Source organism: Chelonoidis abingdonii, chromosome 5 (assembly GCF_003597395.2).
Source record: "Chelonoidis abingdonii isolate Lonesome George chromosome 5, CheloAbing_2.0, whole genome shotgun sequence".
Classification (NCBI taxonomy): Eukaryota; Metazoa; Chordata; order Testudines; family Testudinidae; genus Chelonoidis; species Chelonoidis abingdonii.
The window spans coordinates 30628767-30652524 of NC_133773.1; the positions used below are offsets into that span (position 1 = coordinate 30628767).

General features: G+C 43.5%; 1 protein-coding gene across 1 annotated transcript in view; it reads right to left on the reverse strand.

The window, feature by feature from the left end:
* The window catches only part of EGF (epidermal growth factor), a 96662-nt gene that overhangs the window by 36716 nt on the left and 36188 nt on the right, over positions 1 to 23758 (reverse strand). The window contains exons 8-12 of the mRNA XM_032784614.2: positions 22723 to 22845; positions 11381 to 11503; positions 9660 to 9785; positions 7416 to 7552; positions 4402 to 4550 (exon numbers count right to left, since the gene is read on the reverse strand). Of these exons, the coding sequence (XP_032640505.1) occupies positions 4402 to 4550; positions 7416 to 7552; positions 9660 to 9785; positions 11381 to 11503; positions 22723 to 22845 (658 nt within the window). The remainder of the gene's footprint in view (positions 1 to 4401; positions 4551 to 7415; positions 7553 to 9659; positions 9786 to 11380; positions 11504 to 22722; positions 22846 to 23758) is intronic.

The window sequence follows — 23758 nt, forward strand, 5'->3', positions numbered from 1 at the left end:
ATCTGGCCCAATGGCATGATGGCAGAGTACTCTGCAGGAAATCTTAAATTCGCTTTTTTCTGGTAGGTAGAGATTTGGATGTCTGTTTATTAAGAACATTAATTGGAATCAAGGGGAGAATAAGCTCCTGAATGAGGAAAAGTGTTAAAGGACAAAAGTTATTAATCATCCATAGGTCTCAAAGCACTTTACAGAGATTAAAAAAACAGGAATATTTGTGGCACCTTAGAGACTAACAAATTTATTTGAGTATAAGCTTTCGTGGGCTACAGCCCACTTTATCGGATGCATAGAATGGAACATATTGTGAGGAGATATATATACATACAGAGAACATGAAAAGGTGGGAGTTGCCCAACAGCTATTTAAGCATCCTGTGGCACTGAGGAGTCTAAAAATGCTATGGATCAATTAAATTTCAGGACAGATGTCTACAATAGCATGTGCCAGACTGAGAATTATGACAAGTTTCTTCAAGGATTCTTCTTCTTCCAATCAGCATCTCAGTGTTGCTTGTGTTCAACTTTCACTTGCTGCTCTTTACTGAGACATTGAGGAAGCTGAGAGATATTGTTATCTATGATTGACATAAAGGAGATGTAAAACTGGATGTCATCCATGTCTTGGTGGCATCTCTGTCTTTGCTATTTCATTAGCTTTTTCCAATAGCTTCATATCCATGTTGAAAAATATAGGGGAGAGGATTGATTCTGGTGGATTCTCAGCTGAGGGCTTTGGAGACAGAGGGACAACTATCTTCTGGATTCAGCCTGAAAGAAAGAAACTGAGTCATTTTAGGACCCTGAGTTTACTGCTGCAGACTTTACCTAAACTGAGTTGAGCTCTTCTGAGGTCTGAAATGGTTAATATTTTTCATTAATTTTCAGTGCTCTTTAACCTCAGCCTTTCCAGGTTTTAGCTTGAATCAGAATGTCAGATATAATAAGAAAGCTGGTTTTGTGGTTGCTGGTGAGTATTTGCTTCAGGTTGGGGGGCTGTCTGTAAGCGAGGACAGGTCTATCTCTCAAGATCTGTGAGAGAGAGGGATCATCTTTCAGGATAGGTTTTAGGTCTTTGATTATGCGCTGGAGAGGTTTTAGTTGGGGGCTGAAAGTGACAGCTATTCTGTTATTTTCTTTGTTGGGCCTGTCTTGTAGTAGGTGACTTCTGGGTACTCTTCTGGCTCTGTCAATCTGTTTCTTCATTTCATTGGGTGGATATGGTAGTTGTAAGAATGCTTGATAGAGATCTTGTAGATGTTTGTCTCTGTCTGAGGGATTGGAGCAAATGTAGTTGTACCTTAGAACTTGGCTGTAGACAATGGATTGTGTGGTGTGTCCTGGATGAAAGCTGGAGGCATGTAGGTAAGTATAGCGGTCAGTAGGTTTCCAGTATAGGGTGGTGTTTATGTGACCATCGCTTTTTAGCACAGTAGTGTCAAGGAAATGGACCACTTATGTGGACTGGTCTAGGCTGAGGTTGATGATGGGATGGAAATTGTTGAAATCATGACGGAATTCCTCAAGGGCTTCTTTTCCATGGGTCCTGATGATGAAGATGTCATCAGTGTAGCGCAAGTAGAGTAGGGGCATTAGGGGACGAGAGCTGAGCAAGCATTGTTCTAAATCAGCCATAAAAAGGTTGGCATACTGTAGGGCCATGTGGGTACCCATAGCAGTGCCGCTGACTTGAAGATATACATTGTCCCCAAATGTGAAATAGTTATGGAGGAGGACAAAGGTACAAAGTTCAGCCACCAGGTTTGCCGTGACATTATCAGAGATACTGTTCCTGATGGCTTGTAATCCATCTTTGTGTGGAATGTTGGTGTAGAGGGCTTCTACATCCATAGTGGCTAGGATGGTGTTTTCAGGAAGATCACTGATAGATTGTAGTTTCCTCAGGAAGTCAGTGGTGTCTCGAAGATAGCTAGGAGTGCTAGTAGCGTAGGGCCTGAGGAGAGAGTTCACACAGCCAGACAATCCTGCTGTCAGGGTGCCAATGCCTGAGATGATGGGCCTATCCAGGATTTACAGGTTTAAGGATCTTGGGTAGCAGACAGAATACCCCTGGTCAAGGTTCTAGGCATGTGTCTATTCAGATCTGTTCCTGTGCTTTTTCAGAGAGTTTCTTGAGCAGATGGTGTAGTTTCTTTTGCTAATCCTCAGTGGGATCAGAGGATAATGGCCTGTAGAATGTGGAGTTAGAGAGCTGCCGAGCAGCCTTTTGTTCCTATTCCAATTTATTCATGATGACAACAGCACCTCCTTTGTCAGCCTTTTTGATTATGATGTCAGAGTTGTTCCTGACGCTGTGGATGGCGTTGTGTTCAGCACGGCTGAGGTTACGGGGCAAGTGATGCTGCTTTTCCACAATTTCAGCCCATGCATGTCGACAGAAGCAAAATACGTAGAAGTCCAGTCTGTTGTTTCAACCTTCAGGAGGAGTCCACTCAGAATTCTTCTTTTTGTAGTGCTGGTAGGGAGGACTCTGTGGGTTAGTATGTTGTTCAGGGTATGTTGGAAATATTCTTTGAGTCAGAGACATCGAAAGTAGGATTCTAGGTCACCGCAGAACTGTATCATATTCGTGAGTCTGGAGGGGCAAAAGGAGAGGCCCCGAGATAGGACAGATTCTTCTGCCAGGCTAAGAGTATAGCTGGAAAGATTAACAATGTTGTTGGGTGGGTTAAGGGAACTACTGTTGTGGCTCCTTGTGGCATGTAGCAGTTTAGATAGTTTAGTGTCCTTTTTCCTTTGTAGAGAAGCAAAGTTTATATTGTAAATGGCTTGTCTAGCTTTTGTAAAGTCTATCCATGAGGAAGTTTGTATGGAAGGTTGGTTTTTTATGAGAGTATCCAGTTTTGAGAGCTCATTCTTAATCTTATCTATTTACCCATGTTAACGATCCTCACACATTCTTGTCAAACTGTCTTAAATGGTCCATCTTGATTATCACTACAAAAGTTCTTTTTCTCCTGCTGACAATAGCTCATCTTAATTAATTAGCCTCTTAGAGTTGGTAGGGCAACTCCAACCTTTTCATGTTCTCTATATGTATATATATCTCCTCACTATATGTTCCATTCTATGCATCCGATGAAGTGGGCTGTAGCCCACAAAAGGTTATGCTCAAATATATTTGTTAGTCTCTAAGGTGCCACAAATACTCCTGTTCTTTTTGCGGATACAGACTAACACTGCTACTACTCTGACACCTGTCATTTTACAAAGACAGATACATATCATTATCCTCACTCTACAGGCAGAGAAATTGAGTCAGAGAGGTACCCAAGCAAACACAGCGACCTGAGACAGAAACACATGGCCTGATTCCCAGTCCTGTATTTTATCCAGAAAAGATTGCACAAACCTTACTCTCAGAAATTTTACCCAGGGGAACAAATTTCAGATTAGTATTAACATCTGACTGAAAGGAAACCTACATCCTTCCATTCCTAGCTGACTCAACAAGGAAAGGGCCAGCAGTGTCAGGATGGAAGGAGGAATGTATGCACGGGAGAAAAATACAGTGGCTCAGAATGTGTGAAAGGTTCAAATCCACCCATGAACTATACCTTCTGAAGGAAGGACATAGGAACTTTACTAATTTTTATACAGGAAGTTGATCCACATATTTTCCAGACAGTTCACAAATAAAAATAGCCTGGGTATATACATCACAGAGTGAAGAAGGTGCTAATCAGGGTACAGCACATACAGTGGTAAGATATCTCCATATTCAGAACCACTTTTTATTGTCTGTTAAAATGTTGGTCATGCTATGTAGCCATCCTTCATCTTTCATATAACCACTAGGGTGTTGCTCTAATCCAACATTGCCTTTTTGTCAAAGATGGGCCTTTTTCCCCCTCCGTGAATAGTGTAATGTGTTGGCTCAGATGTGTGATCATATTATCCACTAGTGACTAAGCCATAAAGAGGACATAATCCTTTCTATGACAGTGAGTTAACAAAAAGTCTCCTTTAACTCAAGGAGGTCTGTGATTAAGGAGACAAAGGTATGTCCAAGATGTGTCATGTGTATAGTATATACTAATGTTCCTGATGCTTATATGCAGCACATATTCTACATTCACTGCAAATGAGCCTGATCACCTGGTTCTCACAAAGATCAATCTCCTGCTGAAATCAGTGGGAATTTTGCCTGTACGAGAAGTACAATATCAGAATCACAGAGAATTGTGGACACGCTTTCACACCCTTGACATTGATTTTCAGATGCTATGTTTTCAGCTGGTAATGACTTTCAGTCACTAGATAAAACACTACTGTATTTAGAGTAACATCTCAATTATTCCAATATTATAGTTCAGTTATTCCATATATCTTATGACGATGTTATATGTGCTCTGGCATCAGAGCAGAGAGAAGAGCATACCCTCTGTCTGTCCAATATAATTTACGGTTAATCCAGTCCACAGCAAGACCTTCAGGTATATCTATAGCTTCACAAATAATTTTTTCACGATTTGAGCCATCCAGATCAGCTCGTTCTATCCACTTCAAGGATGTGTGTGCAAAATAAATCTGTTAAGAGGAAACATAAGGGTTATTTCCAACTACTTCACAGATAATATCTGTCCAATATCCCTAATCTTACTGTTTCATCTGTGACTATGAATTTTCTTTTTGGAAACATCCCTATTCACTTATTTATAAAACGGTAACCTGTGATTATTGCTCAAACAGGCACTTATCCTTCAACCAGAATGACTTCTGAAGGCTGAGCATGCTTAGCAGTAAGTCCTAGCTGCCCTACATACCACCTCCTGGATAACCTAAGGTTCCCTTTTAGACAGCAACCTCCTAAAGTGGAACATAGCCCACGAAACAAGAGAAGGAAAAGCCAGAAAGAAATGTGTTAATATTTAGTTCCCAGATCATTTAAGCAAATGAAAGTAAGTGTGTGGAGGGGGATGGATATAATTTGCTCTTGTTTCACCTCTTTTCACATTTATCTTTGTTATTTTCTTAAATAACAGGCCCCAGTCCTGCAAGATGTTCCAGGACCCGACTCTAATGGGGTTGCAGGCAGGCACAAGAGTCTGGCCTACGCAGAGAACCTTGCAAGATCTCAGCCAAAAATTGAAATTTTCCACTGTCTACAGTTATGGTTACCACCAATCATAGGAGGTGGGCAAGGCCATCTGATATTTGGTATCAGCAGAAAATTGCATCCCGAACTGCAAAACTGCATACAAAATAACACTAGAACTTCACTGCAAATGCTGACAACAACATAAATGCCTTTGCATTGACTGTAGATTTTTCTTGACCCTTTAACTTAACTCAGGCAAACACTCTCACAAACTTCAATGGGTATTTTGCTTGAAAGGAGTGAAGGATCAGGTTCTAGCTCCTGGCGGCTACTGCAGCCAAACCAGGAGATTTTAGGCTGCTAAAAGTCCGATAGCACCTGGCCACGTGCAACTCCCAGAAGTGGCCAGCAGGTCCCTGAAACCCCTGGGGGAGACAGGGGAATCTGTGCACTGCCCCTGCCCAGAGCACCAACTCCGCAGCTCCCATTGGCTGGGAACTGCGGCCAATGGGAGCTGTGGGGGTGGTACCTTCAGGCAGGGATAGCACGCTGAGACCCCCCCTTGGCCCCCCCACCTGGGGAAGCAGGGACATGCTGACCACTTCTGGGAGCGGCACGGGGCCAGGGCAGGCAGGGAGCCTGCCTTAGCCCTGCTGCACCACTGACTGGGAGCTGACCAAGGTAAGCACCGCCCATCTAAAGCTGGCACCCCTAACCCTCTCCCGCACCCCAACCCCCTGCTCCAGCCCTGAGCCTCCTCCAGCACCAAACTCCCTCCCAGAGCTTGCATCCCGCACCCCTCTTGTACCCTAACCCCCTGGTCCAGGCTTAGCCCAGAGCCACCTCCCATACTCCAAACCCCTCGGCCCCAGCCCAGAGTCTGTACCCCCTCCCACACCCCAACCCTCTGCCCTAGTCCAGTGAAAGTGAGTGAGGGTGGGGGAGAGCAAGCAACCGGGGGAGGAGGGATGGACTGAGCAGGATCGAGCCTCAGAGAAGAGGCGGGGAAGGGGGCAGGGCAGGGGTGTTTGGGTTTGTGTGATTAAACAGTTGGCAACTGTACCCAGAACCAGCGGCCTACATGCAACCCTTCAGTTACCATATTGCAACCCTTCCAGAGAAGTCCCTTGCCACCTGTGCCCAGCTGCCTACATGCACATTCGCTGCCCCCTCACTGCCTCCTCTCACCTCTGCCATGGAGTTACTCTTCACTGGGTCAGTCTTATAGCTCTGGCCCTGGCTGATGTAGCACCGAGGTGCCCAGGTCCCTCTTCTGCGCAGCCTCCATGCTGCTCCCTAAGCCCCCAGGAGGTAATGCTGGGGCATGTGCACACCAAGCCAAGCAGCCACCGGAGCCAGGTGCTAGGGAGTCTGCTGCCTTGTTGTTACTGCTCATGTGCTGTGACAACAACGAAGTCTATACGCTGTCTAGCTGTTTCTGACAGCAAGGAAGACCACCGGGGGATCGGGGCGAGAAGCTGTTCTCTCATTTCTCTGAACACCCAATGTTCCAAATAAAATCTGCATCCCCCATGGTATTCAGATAAACTTGAGCATACTGCATTACCTTAGAGAACAGTGTAGATAAGTTTCATTATAAGGAGAAAACTATTATACAAGGCTAAACAAAGCAGCATTCAACCACCCCTCTCCCAAATTCACTAAGCTTAGAGCACTGAGATGAGGCAGTACTCACCGGCCCCAATCTGGCAAGCTGCTCCATATGAGCTGACTCCTGGGTCCAGAAGGAGCACCAGGCAGAATCAGGACCACATTCTGTAAGGCTAACACGCCCGCCATATTTGCAGCAAATTGGTTTAATATTACTAGGAGATTTGGGTGCAATGCTTGTTCAAAGAGCCTCTACATATGGTATGGGTTTTGATGCATATCAGTGGTAAAGATGCCTTGATTTTCTATGATCCTTCAATAAAAGCACCTGATATATTTCCAGGAAATGATTCTGAAGTGAAAAATCAATTGATTACACAAATGTTTTTGTTCTAGACAGCATCTCCTTCATCAACAGAAGTTGATCTAATATAAGAGATCCACCTTATCTCTTTGTTCTTGACTGTAGTCATGCTTAAAACTATGTGGGAAATCCAGCCATTTTGGCATATGGACCACATTAAACTAATGGAGACAGAACTGAAGGGTCAAATTTAATTGGTGGGCTTGTGTTTATCATCCTACTCATGACACCACATCAACTGTGTTGCTGGACATTCAATGGAATGGTAACAGCACAGCATGTAATCTAGATCACTGGCAGCAAAAAGGTTAAGGTACAAGGAAGCACAATCCATTTGTCCTCATAACCCTTCAAAATCCTCTCATTTTTAATGCCTTACCTTACTTTCAACTGGGTCATAGTCCAGTGCTAAAACCATTCCCATCTGCCAGTCGAGTAAACTTGTGTAATCTGTTCCATCAAAACTGATGCGGCGGATGTCCTGGCCGTTTGCAAACAACAAAAATGGCTTGGGGCCTGTTAATGAAATTTTGCATGCATGTTAATTCTGTAGATAAGATGATTTATGTGCAAAAAAGCAATTAGAGTGCACATTTCTCCTCTCTGTCTCTTCTCACTCTTTGGTTTCCTTCATCTTAATCAGCAAGCAACATCAACAAGATCTCATCAGTGAAGAAGGAAAAAGTTAATTGTCTATCACTGAAAGCAATTGCCTCTTTTCCTTTTATTGCTAAATTCTAAATGAGCGCTTATCTCTTCTGCACAGCTGGCTGCATAGATATGCTGGACACACACAGGGCAAATTATGAAGTCCTTACTTAGTTATTACTTAGGCAGTCCTTTCCTCAGGCAAACTCCCATAAAAGTCAATAGAAGTTTTGTTTCAGGAAAGACTGAAAGTCGGGGCCCAGGTATACACAAGCTGAATCAGGCTGTCTTTTATTTAACAAAGAAACAAAAAGGCAAGTGTTAAAATACAGAACATAGACTAAGCCACACTCACTCCTTCCCCAGCCCCACCTCCCTGCCCATATTGTGGGAACCACTAAGGGCACGTCAACACTGCAATCAAAGGTAGGCATACCCGTGCTAGCTTTCACCTAGCCAGCACATGGATTTCAGAGCAGACTCTACAAGTCTTCCCAGAACCCTGGGTCCATATTTGCTTTGCTAGCCCACACAGGAGTCTGTGCCACTGCATTTTCATTGCTTTTTTTAGCCGCGCTAACTAAATTAAAGCTAGCCCAGGTACGCCTACTTGAGCTGCAATCATACCTCTGATTTCAGCATCAACGTACCCTAAATCACCATTTTACAGTGCAAAGGAGGGGAGCTTGGTAGTGCTTTAGTTTACTGAACTAGCCTTTACCCTTGGGTCCCAGACTTAAATCGCACTTATTTCACCAATGAAGTTAGTCAGACAGTCTAAATTAATCCCCCCAACATACATTAGTGCTGCTGTCATCGTTTGCATTACAATATTGCCCAGAGATTACAAGAAAGATTAGGGCACCATTGTGTGAGGCACTGCAAAACCATGTTGTAAGAGACACTTTCTGCCCCAAAGAGTTTATAATCTAAATAGAAATAGTGAATGACAAAGAGTGAAAGGAAGGGTGGGGAAACTGAGGCACTGCACTTTAGTTCCTGATCCTGAAAGCATGTACATGCTTACCACTACACAGGAGAGGGAAAGTAAATGTGTGTAAGTATTTGCAGGATCAGAGCCTTGTCATCTGCCCAAGGGCACACAGAGTCTGTGGCAGAGGCAGAAATTGAATCTACTCATCTTCAGTGCCAGTGCAGCGACTCAGCCACAAAAATATCCTTCCTCTTATAAACTGTATTGCACAGCACCACCATAGAATCCAGTTCACTTGACAGTGCGGAACCATAAAGAGCTTTGCACTGTAATAGCAAAGGCTGCAGATTGGTAGTGACATGCACGGAGTAAAACAGCACAGTGCAGATGTCATATGCCTAGTGTTTGACAATGCAACTTATTCATTTTAAAATTTATAAAATGCATCCAGTACAACCTTTCTGGGCATATGTATAATACATAACATCTAAGACTGACAAAAATCTAAAGGTAAAGATTCACTCCAAAAATCAACCTACTATCTGCCCACCACCCCAAATAGATGGGCCTTCCACTGTGACATACATGTCAACAAACTTGGGCTTTTTTGGATCAGTCGTGAAAATAACTTCTGCAATAGAGGGCCCGCAGCTCCCCATACTCTACCCAGTCCTCACCTATAAAAACCTAGACCCCCAATCCTGCACTGGGTAGCACATCAGCAGACTGCTGCACACACGGCTCCCTGTTTACTTGTGGGGTACAACAATTCCCCCCCAAGAGCTACACAATGCAGGATGGGGCCCCTCATGAACTACTAAAGTTGACTAAAAGAAACAATATGTTGCAAGGGAGACTGAACTATGTAGTTATGATATATTTCATCATGTTTTATTTTCTCAAACTACCAATATTCCTCAAATTCATTCCAATGAATTAAAAAACGTTAAAGAGTGAACCAAAATACCCAATCCCCTTTAAAAGTTGTTATATCTTTCTCGTTATATAGCCAGGAATATCCACAAACACCTCAATACTGACCTATAGCAGTGCAGTGTCTTTTATCCGCCTGCAGCTTATATCCAGGAAAACAACCACACTCCCAGGAAGATGGACTTAAAGAGGTACAAATCTGGCTACATTCACCATTATCCAGAGATGTACAACCTTAAACAGAGCATTTAAAAATTTTTTACAGTAGTTATAATATAAAACACTATAAAAATCACAAGGATCAGCAACAGAACAACCCATACAATTGTGATTTCAACTATGAGATAGATTTCATTGTTGCCAAAGATTTCAGGAAGTCAGCATTATTGTTAAAGGCCAAAAGTTACCAACATGGGTGAACATGATCATCTCCTTCTGTTACATCTCTTCTTGAAGATTCACAACGGGCAGTAGAACATCTGAACCGAGCTTCCATGTATTGATTATTTAAGTCAGCTCATTTTACTCAAATCTACAGAAAGTAATGACTTCCATCAGACATTGAATATCTGTGCTTTGTCCCATGCTACAGCAAAGTAAAGCCATTCTCTCACCAGAAGGTGAAATGGGTGAGGGTAATTAAGCAGTGAAACTCACTCATCTTCTAACTTGACAGGCCAGAGCATCATGTTTCGTTGTTTCATTTGCTAAGCCAATGCCACCTTGTTGGGAGAATGAAGAGTGCAAATGATTTACTAGATTTAAAAAAAAAAAATCACTGCACAGCCCTACCCACACCAAAAGAGACCATTCCTCCCTTCCATGGCCATATAGAGAATGTGGTCTCATTGGATACGTCTACACTGCAGCTGGGTCCATTCCTACCAGCCCGAGTAGACAGACATGCGCTAGCTCCACACAAGCTAGTGATAAAAATACCAAGGTGGATGTTGCAGCACATACCAGCCACCTGAGGACAGACCCAGGGGGCTGGTCAGTCCTGTACTTGAGCAGCTAGACCAAGTCACCGCCTGTCCCAAAGGCACATACCCAGCTACAGTGTAGCCATACCCACTGGCTACATAAACTGACTCAGCTGAGCCACACTGACTAAAACTATCCCCACCTCCTCAATCCTTCCTAGATCATGGCTCCTATAACACTCTAGAATATAGAGGAGCTGTAAATGGGCCACGATGATCCTGGGTGAATTCCTGTGACACAGAAACTTCACAGGGCCCGCAAAATAGCCCTGCACTTTCCCCCTTCCCCCTCCCCCATTGCAACCCTTGGTTTAGGAGACACATTTGGAATGGGAGCAGGTGTCAGCAGAGGAAGGCAAGTAACAAAAATGCTTTATACTACTGCTATTCAGGCCACAAAGCAGCCCATAGGCAGGTGAGCTAAGGCTATCATCAGTTAGAGCAGCCCAGAATCTAGGGAGCTGTGAAGTCACCTCTGCTACTCCCGACCACCACCTTGTCCAACTTTTGAGCTGTACTTTTTGTGCTGTGCCTCCCAAGAGACTCTGCCAAGGGGAGAGTGTGTTCTGAAACAAATGTCTGCGGAGTGTCCAGATTAGCACTTACAAAAGGGGCCAGCAGAATACGGCCTGCAGAGGTTCAAATGCCACTGGCAACGAATATTTACTGGTGCAGATGAGTTCTGATTATCCAATCAAAGAGTATGATTCTCAGCTGTCTTGCACAGTCATTGGCAGGTGCACGAAGCTAGTGTGAAACACCATCACCCAGCTTTGGTCCTCAACACCAGCAATAAACACAGACTTCAGCACACATTAAAGCAAAAAAAAAAGTTCATATACCTACCTGAGCATGTTTTCTCATCTACTCTGAGCACCGATCCCTCCGGACAGAAGCAAACAGGCCCTCTAGATGTTTCAAGACAACCATGGCTGCATTCAGTGTGATTATTTGCACAGGAAATGAGTTCTATAGTAATTTGAAAAGGAAAATGATTAAGAAAAACACATACTAACTTGATAAGGGTTAGCGGCATTTTAAAAAAGGCACAACAAAGATTCACGTGTGGACGCAGCCAGGATAATATTTCTATTTGCTTTCCAAAATCTCTATTAAGTATAAGGAAGGAAAAAGTTGAAATAGTTGCTGTGCTCTGAAGCTATTAATATGTACCTTGTAATTTTAAGCTTTCCAAAATTTTACTGAGGTGTCAGCAAAGTAGCAGCAATTAAAGACACACACACTGGTTGCATGTGAAACTGACCAAATAACTGAACAGGGACAGGGTCTCTGAAACTATGAGGAAGGCGAATCTGAAGAGAAGGATGGTCTTGTGGGTAAGGCACTGAACCAGAAATTAGGAGATGTGGGTGCAATTCCCAGATCTGCCCTGTATTCCCTGTGTGACCATGAGTAGTTAATCTATTCAGTGCCTCAGTTCTCCATCTGTAAAGTGCTTTATACTATGGGGACAACAACATTCCTTTCTCCCACTCTTTGTTTTGTCATTAGGCCATAATTCAGAAAGGCACTTGAGCACTGAAGTTAATGGGAACTACGCATGTTCTTCAAGGCATGTGCTTAAGTACCTTTCTGAATCAGGATCTTAGATCATAAGGTCTTCCAGACGGGGACTATCTCTTACTTCTGTACACACAGTGCCTATCTCAGCTAGAGCCTCTAAGGGTATGTCTACACAGCAGTTAAAACCCATGGCTTCCTTGGGTTACCTGGCTCAGGCTGCAGGGTTGTAAAATTGCTCTGTAGACATTTGGGCAAGGAGGGACAGTCCCAGAACCCAGGCTCCAGCCCGAGCCCAAACATCTACACGGCAATTTATAGTTCTGCAGCTCCAAACCCAAGTCAGCTGACCCAGGCCAGTCATGGCAGTGCCACAGGTCTTTTATTCCAGTGTAGGGTAGGTCTACACTGGAATATAAGCTCAAGGTTAGCAGGACTCGAGTCAGTGGACCTTGGGTTACAGAAACCAGGGCTTGAGAACCTGTACTGATTGTCAACCCTACATTAAGAATTTTCTAACTTGGGTTAAAATCTGGGGCTCTGGCATCCACACTGCAGCATGCAGAACTGAGTCAAACCAACCACGTCCCAGACTCCCTAGAGCCCTCCTGAAATGTGGCTGCTTTAGCCCTTTGATCGTGGTGAACTGTGAGAAAACTTGACCATCCACCCTGTACGCTACAGGAAGTTTGAACAGCCAATGCACACATCCTGCTGAGCCATCATTTCGGTCTGTATGCTCCAGCTAATACAGCCAGCTTTATGGAGAAGGTGCCATTTGAAGAACTTCTCTTGCTTGCACTTTAGGCAAAGCTTCTTTGAGTTTCAGGTGGACATTTTGGCAGCACTTTCTGACCCACCAAAGGCGCCTGACAGAAGTAATGATGAAGCAGGAGGAAGAGGACACAGACATGGCAGACTCAAACTGGCTGATGCTGCTCATGACACTTGGCATAGCTGCTGAAGCCTGCTACGTAGACTGCCTTTGATGGAGCAGGACCACATCATCATGCAGATGTAGGATAACCAGCAGTGCATCCAGAACTTTTGCATGAAGAAAGCTACATTTCTGGAGCTCTGCGAGCAGCTTGCCCTGATCCTCCAGTGAAAAGACGCACATGAGGATAGCCAATGCCCGTCCAAAAGCAGGTAGCCAGCTTCCAGTTATAGCAACCCCAGAATGCTATACATCTGTTGCCAACCAGTTTGGTCCTAGAAAGTCAATGGTGGGTAAAGTTCTGGCTGAAGTTTCTAAGGCAATCAGGCATCTAGTTTACCCCTAGGGGGTGGGCATAAAAGATATTCTTGAAGTAATTGTTGGTTTTGAGAGAATGAGGTTCCCAAACAGCACCGGGGCCATTAATACAACTCATGTGCCCATACTTTGCACTCCTCAAGGAGCACACAACTACACAAACCACAAAGGGTACTACTCCATTGTTATGCAGGCCCTTGTTGTGGACAGAGGGGTCAATTTATGAATGTCAACAGGGGGCTGCACTGGGAAAGTTCATCATGGCATGGTTTTCTGCCCAGTGGGAGTTTGCGTTCATGGATAGACTGGGACACTATTCCCACCAAATGACAAACAGAATTACTGTCCCCACTGTTATTCTGGGGGACCCTGTGTATCCCCTTTTGTATTGGCTTATGAAACTGTATCTGACTTCTGAGGCCCTGGCAAAAGACACATTGATTGCACTCTGAGCAGGTGCAGAATGGTTGTTGAATGCATTTGATAGAGTGAAATCCTGTTAGAGACCTTGGACTCCAGTGTCATCAATGTTGTGAGCATTACTATGGCTTGCTGTGCTCTTCACAATCTTTGTGAAGCCAGAGGTGAACCTTTATTATTTTAAATACAGTGTTTGAAGTGATGCAGTGACAGCAATAAACGTTCTTGATAAAATAAAGCGATACAGGGGAGGAATAGCTCAGTGGTTTGAGCATTGGCCTGCTAAACCCAGGGTTGTGAGTTCAATCCTTGAGGGGGCCATTTAGGGATTGGGGCAAAAATCTGTCTGGGGATTGGTCCTGCTTTGAGCAGGTGGTTGAACTAGATGACCTCCTGAGGTCCCTTCCAACTCTGATATTCTATGATTTATTTATAAATATGAATTTGAAAAGGACATTCACCCACTGCCAGGCAGGCCAGATGCCGTTACTTCACCACTATCAACAGAACCTTACAAAAACAAGTGCAAACACTGAAACCATATTCAAGACAGAAACCCCCTACCACTACATGTCCCTTGGGCCCCCATTCACCATATACCTGGCACCAGGGGAGAGGTGGAGGCACTACATGCCCTGCCCAGCCACTTATGGAGCCTGATTGCATGGGCCACCCAGCCATGGCATTTTGCAAGCTGTTTCTGGTCTGCATCTCTTGGTATCACATAGGGGATTCATGCCATGGTGTGGGTCATGCAGCAGAAACCAATACTCTTGTTGCTTTTAGGGGTATCAACCACTCAAACAGTTCTTTCTGCTGAGCTCTCTCCTCCTCCCTTAGCCACCATTCCTGGTCCAAGAACTGCACCGAAACCCTGTTCTCAAGCTGTACAGCCAGCCTGAGCCTTTCTTCTTGCCGTGCCTTTCCTCTAGCCACAAGTTCCTCTATCTTAGATACTGGACCTGCTCGTTGGCCCTGTCCAGTATAGGCACCAACTCCGTGGGTGCTCTGGGGCTGAAGCACCCACAGTGAAAAACTGGTGGGTGCTTAGCACCCACCAGAAGCTCCTCGCCCTGTCCCCACACTCCAGCTCACCTCCACCTGCACTCTGCCTCCTCCCCTGTGCGCACCGCGTGCCCATTTTTTCCCCCTAGCTCCCAGTACTTGTGCCACGAAACAATTGTTTCACGCAGAAAGTGCTGGGAGGGAGAGGGGAGGAGGGGGAATGTGGCGGGGATTTGGGGAAGGGGTCCAATAGGGACAGGGAGGGGGCAGAGTTGAGGTGGGGAATTTGGGGAAGGGGTTGGAATGGTGGCAGGGCAGAAGTGGAGTCAGGGAGGGGTCGGTGGGGCACAAGCACCCATTGGAGACAGGGAAAGTTGGTGCCTATGCTGTCCAGAAGTCCAACCAGAAGTTCACCAGGGAAACACTTCCTCTTGGAATGGCTCATGAAGATACACTAGCTTAGGCTCCTGTTGCAGTGTGGGCGAGCTGCAGAGGTACTGCAGCCAGCAGATGTTGAGGGGGCTGGAACAGGACAAGACACAGTGGATTATTGTCTCAAACAGCTCAAAGCAGAAGCACAGAAAAAATCCCTCTGGAATTTCAAAGACATAAAATGTTACTTTTCCAACTGAACTTCAATATTTTGTGAGAGAGATACTTCAGATCACAGAAGGCCTCTGGACACAGCCTGGTTAATCGCAATGAAAGAAGTGCGAATACAATGGTAAGCTAAAAACACAAAATTGTTTTTCGCTTTTAAAACTTGCAGAACTATTTGGGTTTGGTGCAGGTGGGTGGCCATGATGCAAAAGCTTTTTCTATCATTTCAAGCCTTCCACATTTTGGAGGACATAACCAGGGCCAGTGCAACCCATTAGGCAACCTAGCCGGTCGCCTAAGACACTAACATTTTGGGGGCGGCGACCATGGTGGCTGGATCTTCAGTCGCCCTGGTTGTTGGCGGTATTTCGGGGGTGAGACCTTCCGCCGCCTAGGATGCCAAAAAAGCTGGCGGTGCTCCTGGACATAACAGTTCTTGTAGTTGATTGCCAAAGGGAGATGTTATCCCAAACTGCTGGTGGGAAACCTGCAGTGTGCAACTGAAATATTCACACATATAGTGACTGAACAGGTCATCTATGAGTAGAGTGGCCTGGTCAGCTACTGAGGTGGCCCTGGAAAATATTCTCCTCTACAAAACGCTACTACCTATCTGGAGTTTCTACTTCAGGAAAAGTTTGCAACTATCAGCATGAGGGAAATCAACAGGATGCTGCATTAGCTTCCATAAGGCTTAGCCAGTTATGACTCCATGGAAACACCCCGAACTGCACAGCCATCCTTCCTTACCCCTCTGCCTCTGGCCACATTTCTGCACAAAATTTCAAAACCCAGTCAAATTTGGCACAAATGATTTTGTCACCTATGGACTGCCTGTGGCTGAAAATGGACTAGAATCACTGTTTCCAGGTGGCTTGTTATGCCTTTGAGTGGTTATAGAGCAGTGACCTTACAGATGTGGCAATGTACAATTATTATTTTAAGGAACAGGAATGCCCTAGCAAAAATTTGTGCCTTCTCAAATAAATATTTACTTTCAAGGTGTTTTTACAGTTTTGCATTTTCTGGTTACCACTTTGAACACCACGTGGTGGCAGACAATCTGCCATTAGGAGATACTTGTGCCAGCTGGGGCTTCTAATAACTTTTGCATTGGTTCATAGAATGGAAATCCCTCCCCTTACAGCATCAACAAACATTAAAACGGAGCCAGAAACTTACCACACTCAGGGAAGTTTCTGTTCCCTCTGTGTCTGCTGGAAGCTGCACAGCAGACTGAGGCATCAAACAGCTCCTCAGAGTATGGCCCCTGGATGTGTTGCTGCTGCTCCTGCTCCAAAGCCTCCTCTGGGACCAGTTTCAGTGATGAGTCACTTCACTGCCCTCACTCAGCACCTGCTGATGATTCCCATCCCAACAGTCCCCAGGCTCGATACTGGGGCCAGGAGAGCACCAATCAGGTCATCATGCACCACAGTTGGTTCTGTGCTAGGCACAGTGCCCGGCACCTGATCAAACTCTTCATAAAACAGACATGATGGCAGCGAATTGCTTAAGGTGTGGTTCTTGTTCCTGGTTTTCCTGTCAGCTCCATCCTAAACTACTTAATCTGCTCCCTGTGCTAGTCGCCACTCCACTAAATTTGCAACACTGCCAGCTTCTTTGCTATTTGCTGGTATGTGTGGTCATTCCTGGTACTTTTACTAGTTCACAGTTTTGCTGGCCTCACACCAAAGATTTGCCAAAATCTGGCTATGCGCCTGTGATCATGAAGCAGTCATGCAACAGACCTCTTCTGCTCAGTCTCGACAGCAAATACAGAAGGCTGTCTGATGGTGTGCTTGCAGCTGAGTGTTCAGAAGACAATAGAAGGGTTAAACGCTGATTCACTGAGCTGCGTCACTACACCAAGGGGGGGCTGCACTTCCATTTCCCTGGAGTCAACTGGAGATTCTTGGGATAAAGGGAGAAAGGCAGCTGAGCCATGGATGGTGGACACTGATGCAAGGCTAGTCACCCGCTGCCCTGAGTGTCTCTGTCATTGCCACAATGCCCTCTCTGCTATTTTTAGCTCAGCTAAAAGCTAGTGTGAGTCTGTCTACCCTGGCTGGGAAGCACTCTCTCAGCTGCAGTGTAGGTACAGTACCTAAGTGCTACAGTAATGCAAACAATAAATAATAACAGTAACTAAAGGCAAAAGAACATGGTGGGGAAAACTTAGAGCTACCAATGCCTGCTCTTCCCCCATCCAGCCATCACAAGAAACTGATCACATGGGATACAATCACCTGTTCCCAAATTTGATCACTGATCCAAAGAAGAGTGGAGGGAAATCAAAAAAATAACAATAAGTTCCTTGCCAATATTCCACAAAGGAAAATTTCTTCCTTGCAGTATTTTGTTGGTTAATTCAATCATGTGCATATGAACAAAAATCAGCAGATTAGCAGCTAATCCCACTAGTATCCAATTAATATGGTGGAGTTCTAGTTCCCTAAGGTGTTGTTTGTCTCTTTAAATACTGCTATGGTAATTCCTCCAGGCAGAGCCTGTTTTAACCATTAGGGATTGGAAATGCAGTGTTCTGACTCTGGAACATATTCTCTCAGTCCACCAGAGTCTTAACTGTTGATCTTCCAGGAACACCAGAAAGGTGAGATACCAAGTAACTATTGGTCTTGGCAAGGAATTGTAAATTTTCATCAGTCTCAGTACTGTTATACTGCCTATGGTGGGCAGAAGACTTGTTATGATTCTTCCAATTCTTTTGGTAAATTCAGGGAGAGACTCATAATATGCATATATTTATAAATAAATATAAAACTATTCTTTTTTCCTTAATACCATTATGGTAAATTCTGCCATTACTTCCTGTGAGAGAAAATAGGCTTTCCAGAAAGCACAGAACTGACAGGACTTTCCATCACAACTGTTGACAGCGCCATCTGCATCTTTAGGTTTCCTTCATTAATTCTCTTTTCCTTTCAAGTAATTAGAGAAGAGAACAGTCTAAGATGTCCTCCTTCCAGCCAACATATTTGTTTTTTTACACTGCCTTAGTGCCATATGGTAACATCTGCTGGAAGGATGGATACTGGAACAAATGCAGGTTTCCCACCAATGCTTCTGTCTTCTGCTGGCTTGAATGATACATAACTGCTGTAAATATTCCTTATCCAAGCCAACTGTGCTCTGCAATGCATTTTTCTGACCTCTAGAAAACTGAAGGTCTAGAAAGTGACCTTACATTAATACCCTAATAGAAATTTATGGCTTTAGAATGGAAAGACATATAATAAGCAGGGAATCATCAAAGTTTCAGGCTACCGTGTGGGCTTCCACTATTCCATCTCTCTGCTTAGTTGAGAGAATGTGCTGGTCGTGTGACCATGTGCAGATTGTATGGGGTGGGAGTCATTTTGTATTATAGAAGTGATAGCTGTAATCTAGGAGTTAAATTAATCCATGCTTGGTCCGTTGCCTGTCTCAGAAGCAGATTATCTTCTTCTCAGTTTATATCACTGTTCAGCACTTAAATACTAAGCTGATAGGTTCCTTGGATTGACAGTGATGAACAGTGTTGAAAATGTTTCCAGTCCCAAGTAGCAGCATGTAAGATAGTACCACAAATAAATCACCCAAAGAGAGGGATAGATTGCAATAGGGCCTCCTCCCTAAGCCTTTGCATTCCATGCAAGGGCCTGTCACAACCGCAGTCCCTGAGCTCAGGAGAATACAGGAACTGCTTCTCCCTCTGTGTGCCCCTAGGTGCACATTTCATCCAAATGGAGATGCAGAGAAGCAGAGCAAAAGCTCCCAAGTAGGCCAGATGCACCAAGGGAAGCAGACTGTACCATCCTACAGTACCATAGTGGAGCCTCTCCCATCCCACCAGGCACCAAAACGGGCTTATGCCTTTTGGAGCATGCTATTCCTGGGATAGAGCAGTGCCTCATTCCCTATGCCTAAATGCCACAATGAAGCCCAGGACAGTTTGGGGACGAGTGCCAAACTAGCAGCCAATAGTAACATGCTGTGAGAGTGAGATTTCATGAGACACAGAACACACCCAAATTGCTAACCTGTGAAAAATAACAGTGGCATGTACAGTGGTGAAATTAAACCCCTTTAAAATACACCTGGGCAACAGAGGTACTACTGAATTTTCACAGGACAATGCTGCCCCACAGACACATTATTTTAAACAAATTTTCTTCTTTCCCCCATGGGTAAGTGTAGCATGTAAAAGAAAAGGCATTTTTCAACCACTGTCTGAAAATAAACACAGCACAGGTAGCAATGAAGGAACATAATACACATGCATGCTTATCCTAATCACGCACAAAGGGAAAGTCAGTTAAAGAGCCCAGTTGTATTGGTAACCACACAGACTTTCCAAGCCCATGTTTCCAACCGTTTTCCATAACAAACTTAAGGAATCTGTGTAAATCTGAGTGGAGGGTTACATAATTTTAGGGCCTCAACAAAGGAACATATTAGACTGCACCATAGGCATGACTGCCCAATCTCCCTTCCTGGTCAAACACAGTAATGCAGGCACACTGCCTCAGTCTCCTCCTCTGATGTATGTTCCCCTCAGCCTTCCCCTCACAGGGCAGCACTCCTCCTGGACTACTTTTAGATCTTCCCTGCCCTGTCAGAGAGCACTTATTCCCGGCCTGCTTTCCCTGAAATCATTCTCACAGCTCTCTGGAATTCACAGCTTCTAGCAAACCCCCTTCCACAAGAGCCTAACCTGCTTCCTGGAGTTCCTTCCTACAGCTGACTTCTGTCAGCCTTAGGAGACCCAGGTGTTCACCGGGCTATCTGCTGACCCTATTTTTCCTTCCCCCTCAGGCTGGGAGGCAGCTAATTATGGCACAGATGGGGGTGGTTGAACAGGGCTGACTCAAGGCTTCCAGACCTGTAAAGGGGCAGGCTGCCCTGTTACAGGCTGTTGTGAGCAAACTTACGCAAAATCTCTTTACAAGATCTGCAAAACATTGTGTACATGTCACACCCTGCATCCTCCACCCCACATCACCTGGGGTTGGGAGTTTAAGGGGACCAGCAGGAGGAATGCTTCCCTGAGTCCTGGCTGCCTCAGTCTTGGGAGAGGGACACTCAGCCCTCCCTCTGCAGGCATTTCTCCTGCTGGGCCAAGAGCAGCCAAGAAAGACAGAGGAGATGTGGGTGTACTGGAAAACTCCCTCTTGCTGGTTATTATGTAAAACTTTGTCCTCTCATAATGACTCCTCTCAACACCTGGTAAGGATTAAAACACTGTTTACCCCACAATTATGCTAATAAAGCTGACACTTGATGCTTTATCCCATCTCTGTCCACTAGGGGGGTTCACCTTTGTTTCCCGACCAAATTGGCTAGGTACACAAAATCTCTTTCTGGTTCCCACATACAGTAGGGATTTAGGTGTTCATATTCCCAAGTCTTAAAGTCAGCAGCTAGATCTGCCTCACAGAAATAGGTGCAGAGGCACTTAGACTCGGATCCTCAATGATTCCAATGGAAATTAGGAACCTAATGGGTGATTATGAGTGTGGTATAAAAACCTACACAGAACAGAACAGAATAGAATCATGACTAGGAATAAAAATTAAAAGAAAGATTTGTGTGGCCAAATTCCATCTTGCCTGGGCAATTCTAAATGAATGAAACTATGACTAAACAATCAGGCCAATCAAATATGAATAAAACACTGTTGAAATTACTTAATTCATCCAGATCAGTTACTAAAGTGCTTCTAAAGATCTGGAGTAGCAAAAAGGGAAATTTTAAGAAGTTCAGGAAATGATATCCCATTAGACCAACTGACTGGGAATATATGAGCTTGTCAAATTCATAACGCTTCTGAGAAACAAATCTAGAAAAGTGTGTCATAAAGAGATGATTTCACATCGCAGCCAGAAGATGTGAAGGGTCTAACACAAGGATAATGTTACACAGAAAAACAAAACCAAAAAAAGCAGCATTCCTAACCTTTCAAACTATAAAGGTGATGATCAGAACATCAATTTATATAAGATATTCCAAGAAAAAGAAATTATCCTACTTTCCATTTTGATATATCAGAGCATATTGGATACTTATTTCAAGAGTACGTATTATATGTATTTCATATAACAAAAATACTAGGACCTATAAGATGTGAATCTATAGAAATGACTGGCTAAGTTTCAAAATGATATACGTCAGAAAATGACAATCTTTCTATCTCTGGGGAATGAAACGGAGGTGTGATTTTAATATTCATGCTTTGGGGATATATTATTTCCATTATTAATCAACCATGAGAATCTACATTATGTTAAACATTATGGTTCATTGTACTATCTGCAAGCTGTTTGAAGCCGGATAAGCACACAACATATGTTTATTTAGCATATGTGGCATCTTTCCTACTTATATATGCTATGTTCTAAATACGTGTTACTTGTCGTCTTATATTAGGGTTATACCACTTACAGAATACTTCAGTAGATGGAAAATAATACCTCACAAAATAAAACAAAAATCACTCAAAAAGAGGTTTCTCAGGTATAATCACTTCCTTATGTGGGCATGAGATGTGAGAGGATGTTGTAATTTAACCTAACTGCTAGAAATCATCTCAAAGTTGCTATCATTTGAAAAAAACTCGTCAGGAAAGGTTCTCCAAATAAATCAGGAGTCCAAAGTCCACAAGACTCCTACTTACCTACCCAAGTGAAATCTGTGTGTATTTTGGTGAGTTTTATATTATTTTATACAATTACCTTAATTATCATTATCTCCAAATGGATACTCTCTCAGGTTGTTCCTAAAGATCAAGCAAGATAAAAAAATTCACTACCTCTAACATTTTCTACCTTATATATTGCTTTGTGATATTTATCACCAATGTTGCAAAAACCCATTGTCAACATTGCAAAAGTATATACATAGCCAGGGATGGGAGAACCCCAGAAGTTGAGGTTCATAGCTTGAATCTGGTTCAGGTAAACATCCTAGGATTTGGATGTTTAGTTAACCCCTGTAGGCTCCATGAGGCTCACACTTGATTATCCATATGTAATTTACAGTTGGTGCTTAATTTGTAATGAAAGAGGTGCAAGGGCTCAAGCAATTTTTTTTTTTATATTCACAACTGGTAGAGCAAGCCCAGAGGTGCCAGGTCTATGAACTGCCAAGCAGAGAGGTGCCGGCAGGGTCGGGGGGGCTTCAGCCCTGGCAAGTCCTGGCACAAATTAAGCACTGCTTATACTTCCTCAAAAATGACCTCCAAATTTGGTTCACTGAGTCTAAGCTGATGTAACTTACACATTAAAGGGCTGGAAGAGAGAAATGTAGCAACACTGGAAACACTAGGTTTGTGTAAGTGACGATTCCAGGATCAGTCCTTAAATGTTTATGTATTGCAGCTACTTACCATGACATGTTTTTCTATCAGGCAGCAGAACAAAACCTCGTGGGCACGTACAGTAATAGGAGCCAGGGATATTTACACATCCCAGAGTACAGCCATGGTTCCAAAAAGCACATTCATTGACATCTGACGAGAAACAAATGTATGACACAGTAGAGTCATTATACTTTTAATACATGCAAGGTCATGGATTAATAAAGCTAAGTAACACAAGGTTCTAGAAGAAATTCTTATTTAGTTGTTCTACTGAAGATAGGATATTTCTTTTGTCAAATATGCTGGTTTTAATAAACTACGAAAAGCAAACTTGTAGAGTTCAGTCAAACAAGCTAGATAACGTACTGATTTATAATTATGAAGGGTACAAATTTTAAGTGCCTAAGGGCCAATTTTTAAAGGTATTTAGGCGCCTCAGTGACTTAGGGCAAAATTTTCAGAAGCACCTAAATGACTTAGGATCCTAAGTTCCACTTTCTAAAGTGATTCAATTTTATTTCAATAGAAGTTAGGCACCTAACCTGCTAAGACACTTTTGAAAATCCTACTGGGCACCTATCTGCATCTTTAAGGGCCTAAATACCTTTATAAATCTAACTCCTGAGTGATTAATACCTTTGATACATTTTACCCTAAAACAAGTTCTAAAATTAAAGAAAAAAGTTCAAAGAAAAATACTGGACTGTTTAATTTGGATTAAAACAAGTGAGGTAAAATTTTGAAAAGTAAGAGGTTTAGGCAATTGAGTAACTTTGGAAAATGTGACTGAGGTGCCTATATCACTTAGACACGTTTTGATCATTTTATCCTTGGAGTTAGATTCATTTCAATTCTTATAAGCACACAAAATTATCCATGCTTATCTGAACATCATCTAACTAATCCAAACTGAGACTGCAAAATTTCACAAAGAACAAACTTTCTTGAGGTATTTTGGTACTTCTGCTTCTAGATTTAGTCAGAACCCGAACATGTGAAAACAAAATATGATAAGGAAAAAAAGAAAGCTAACTGAAATTTTTAGAACCTCCAGAAAAAACAT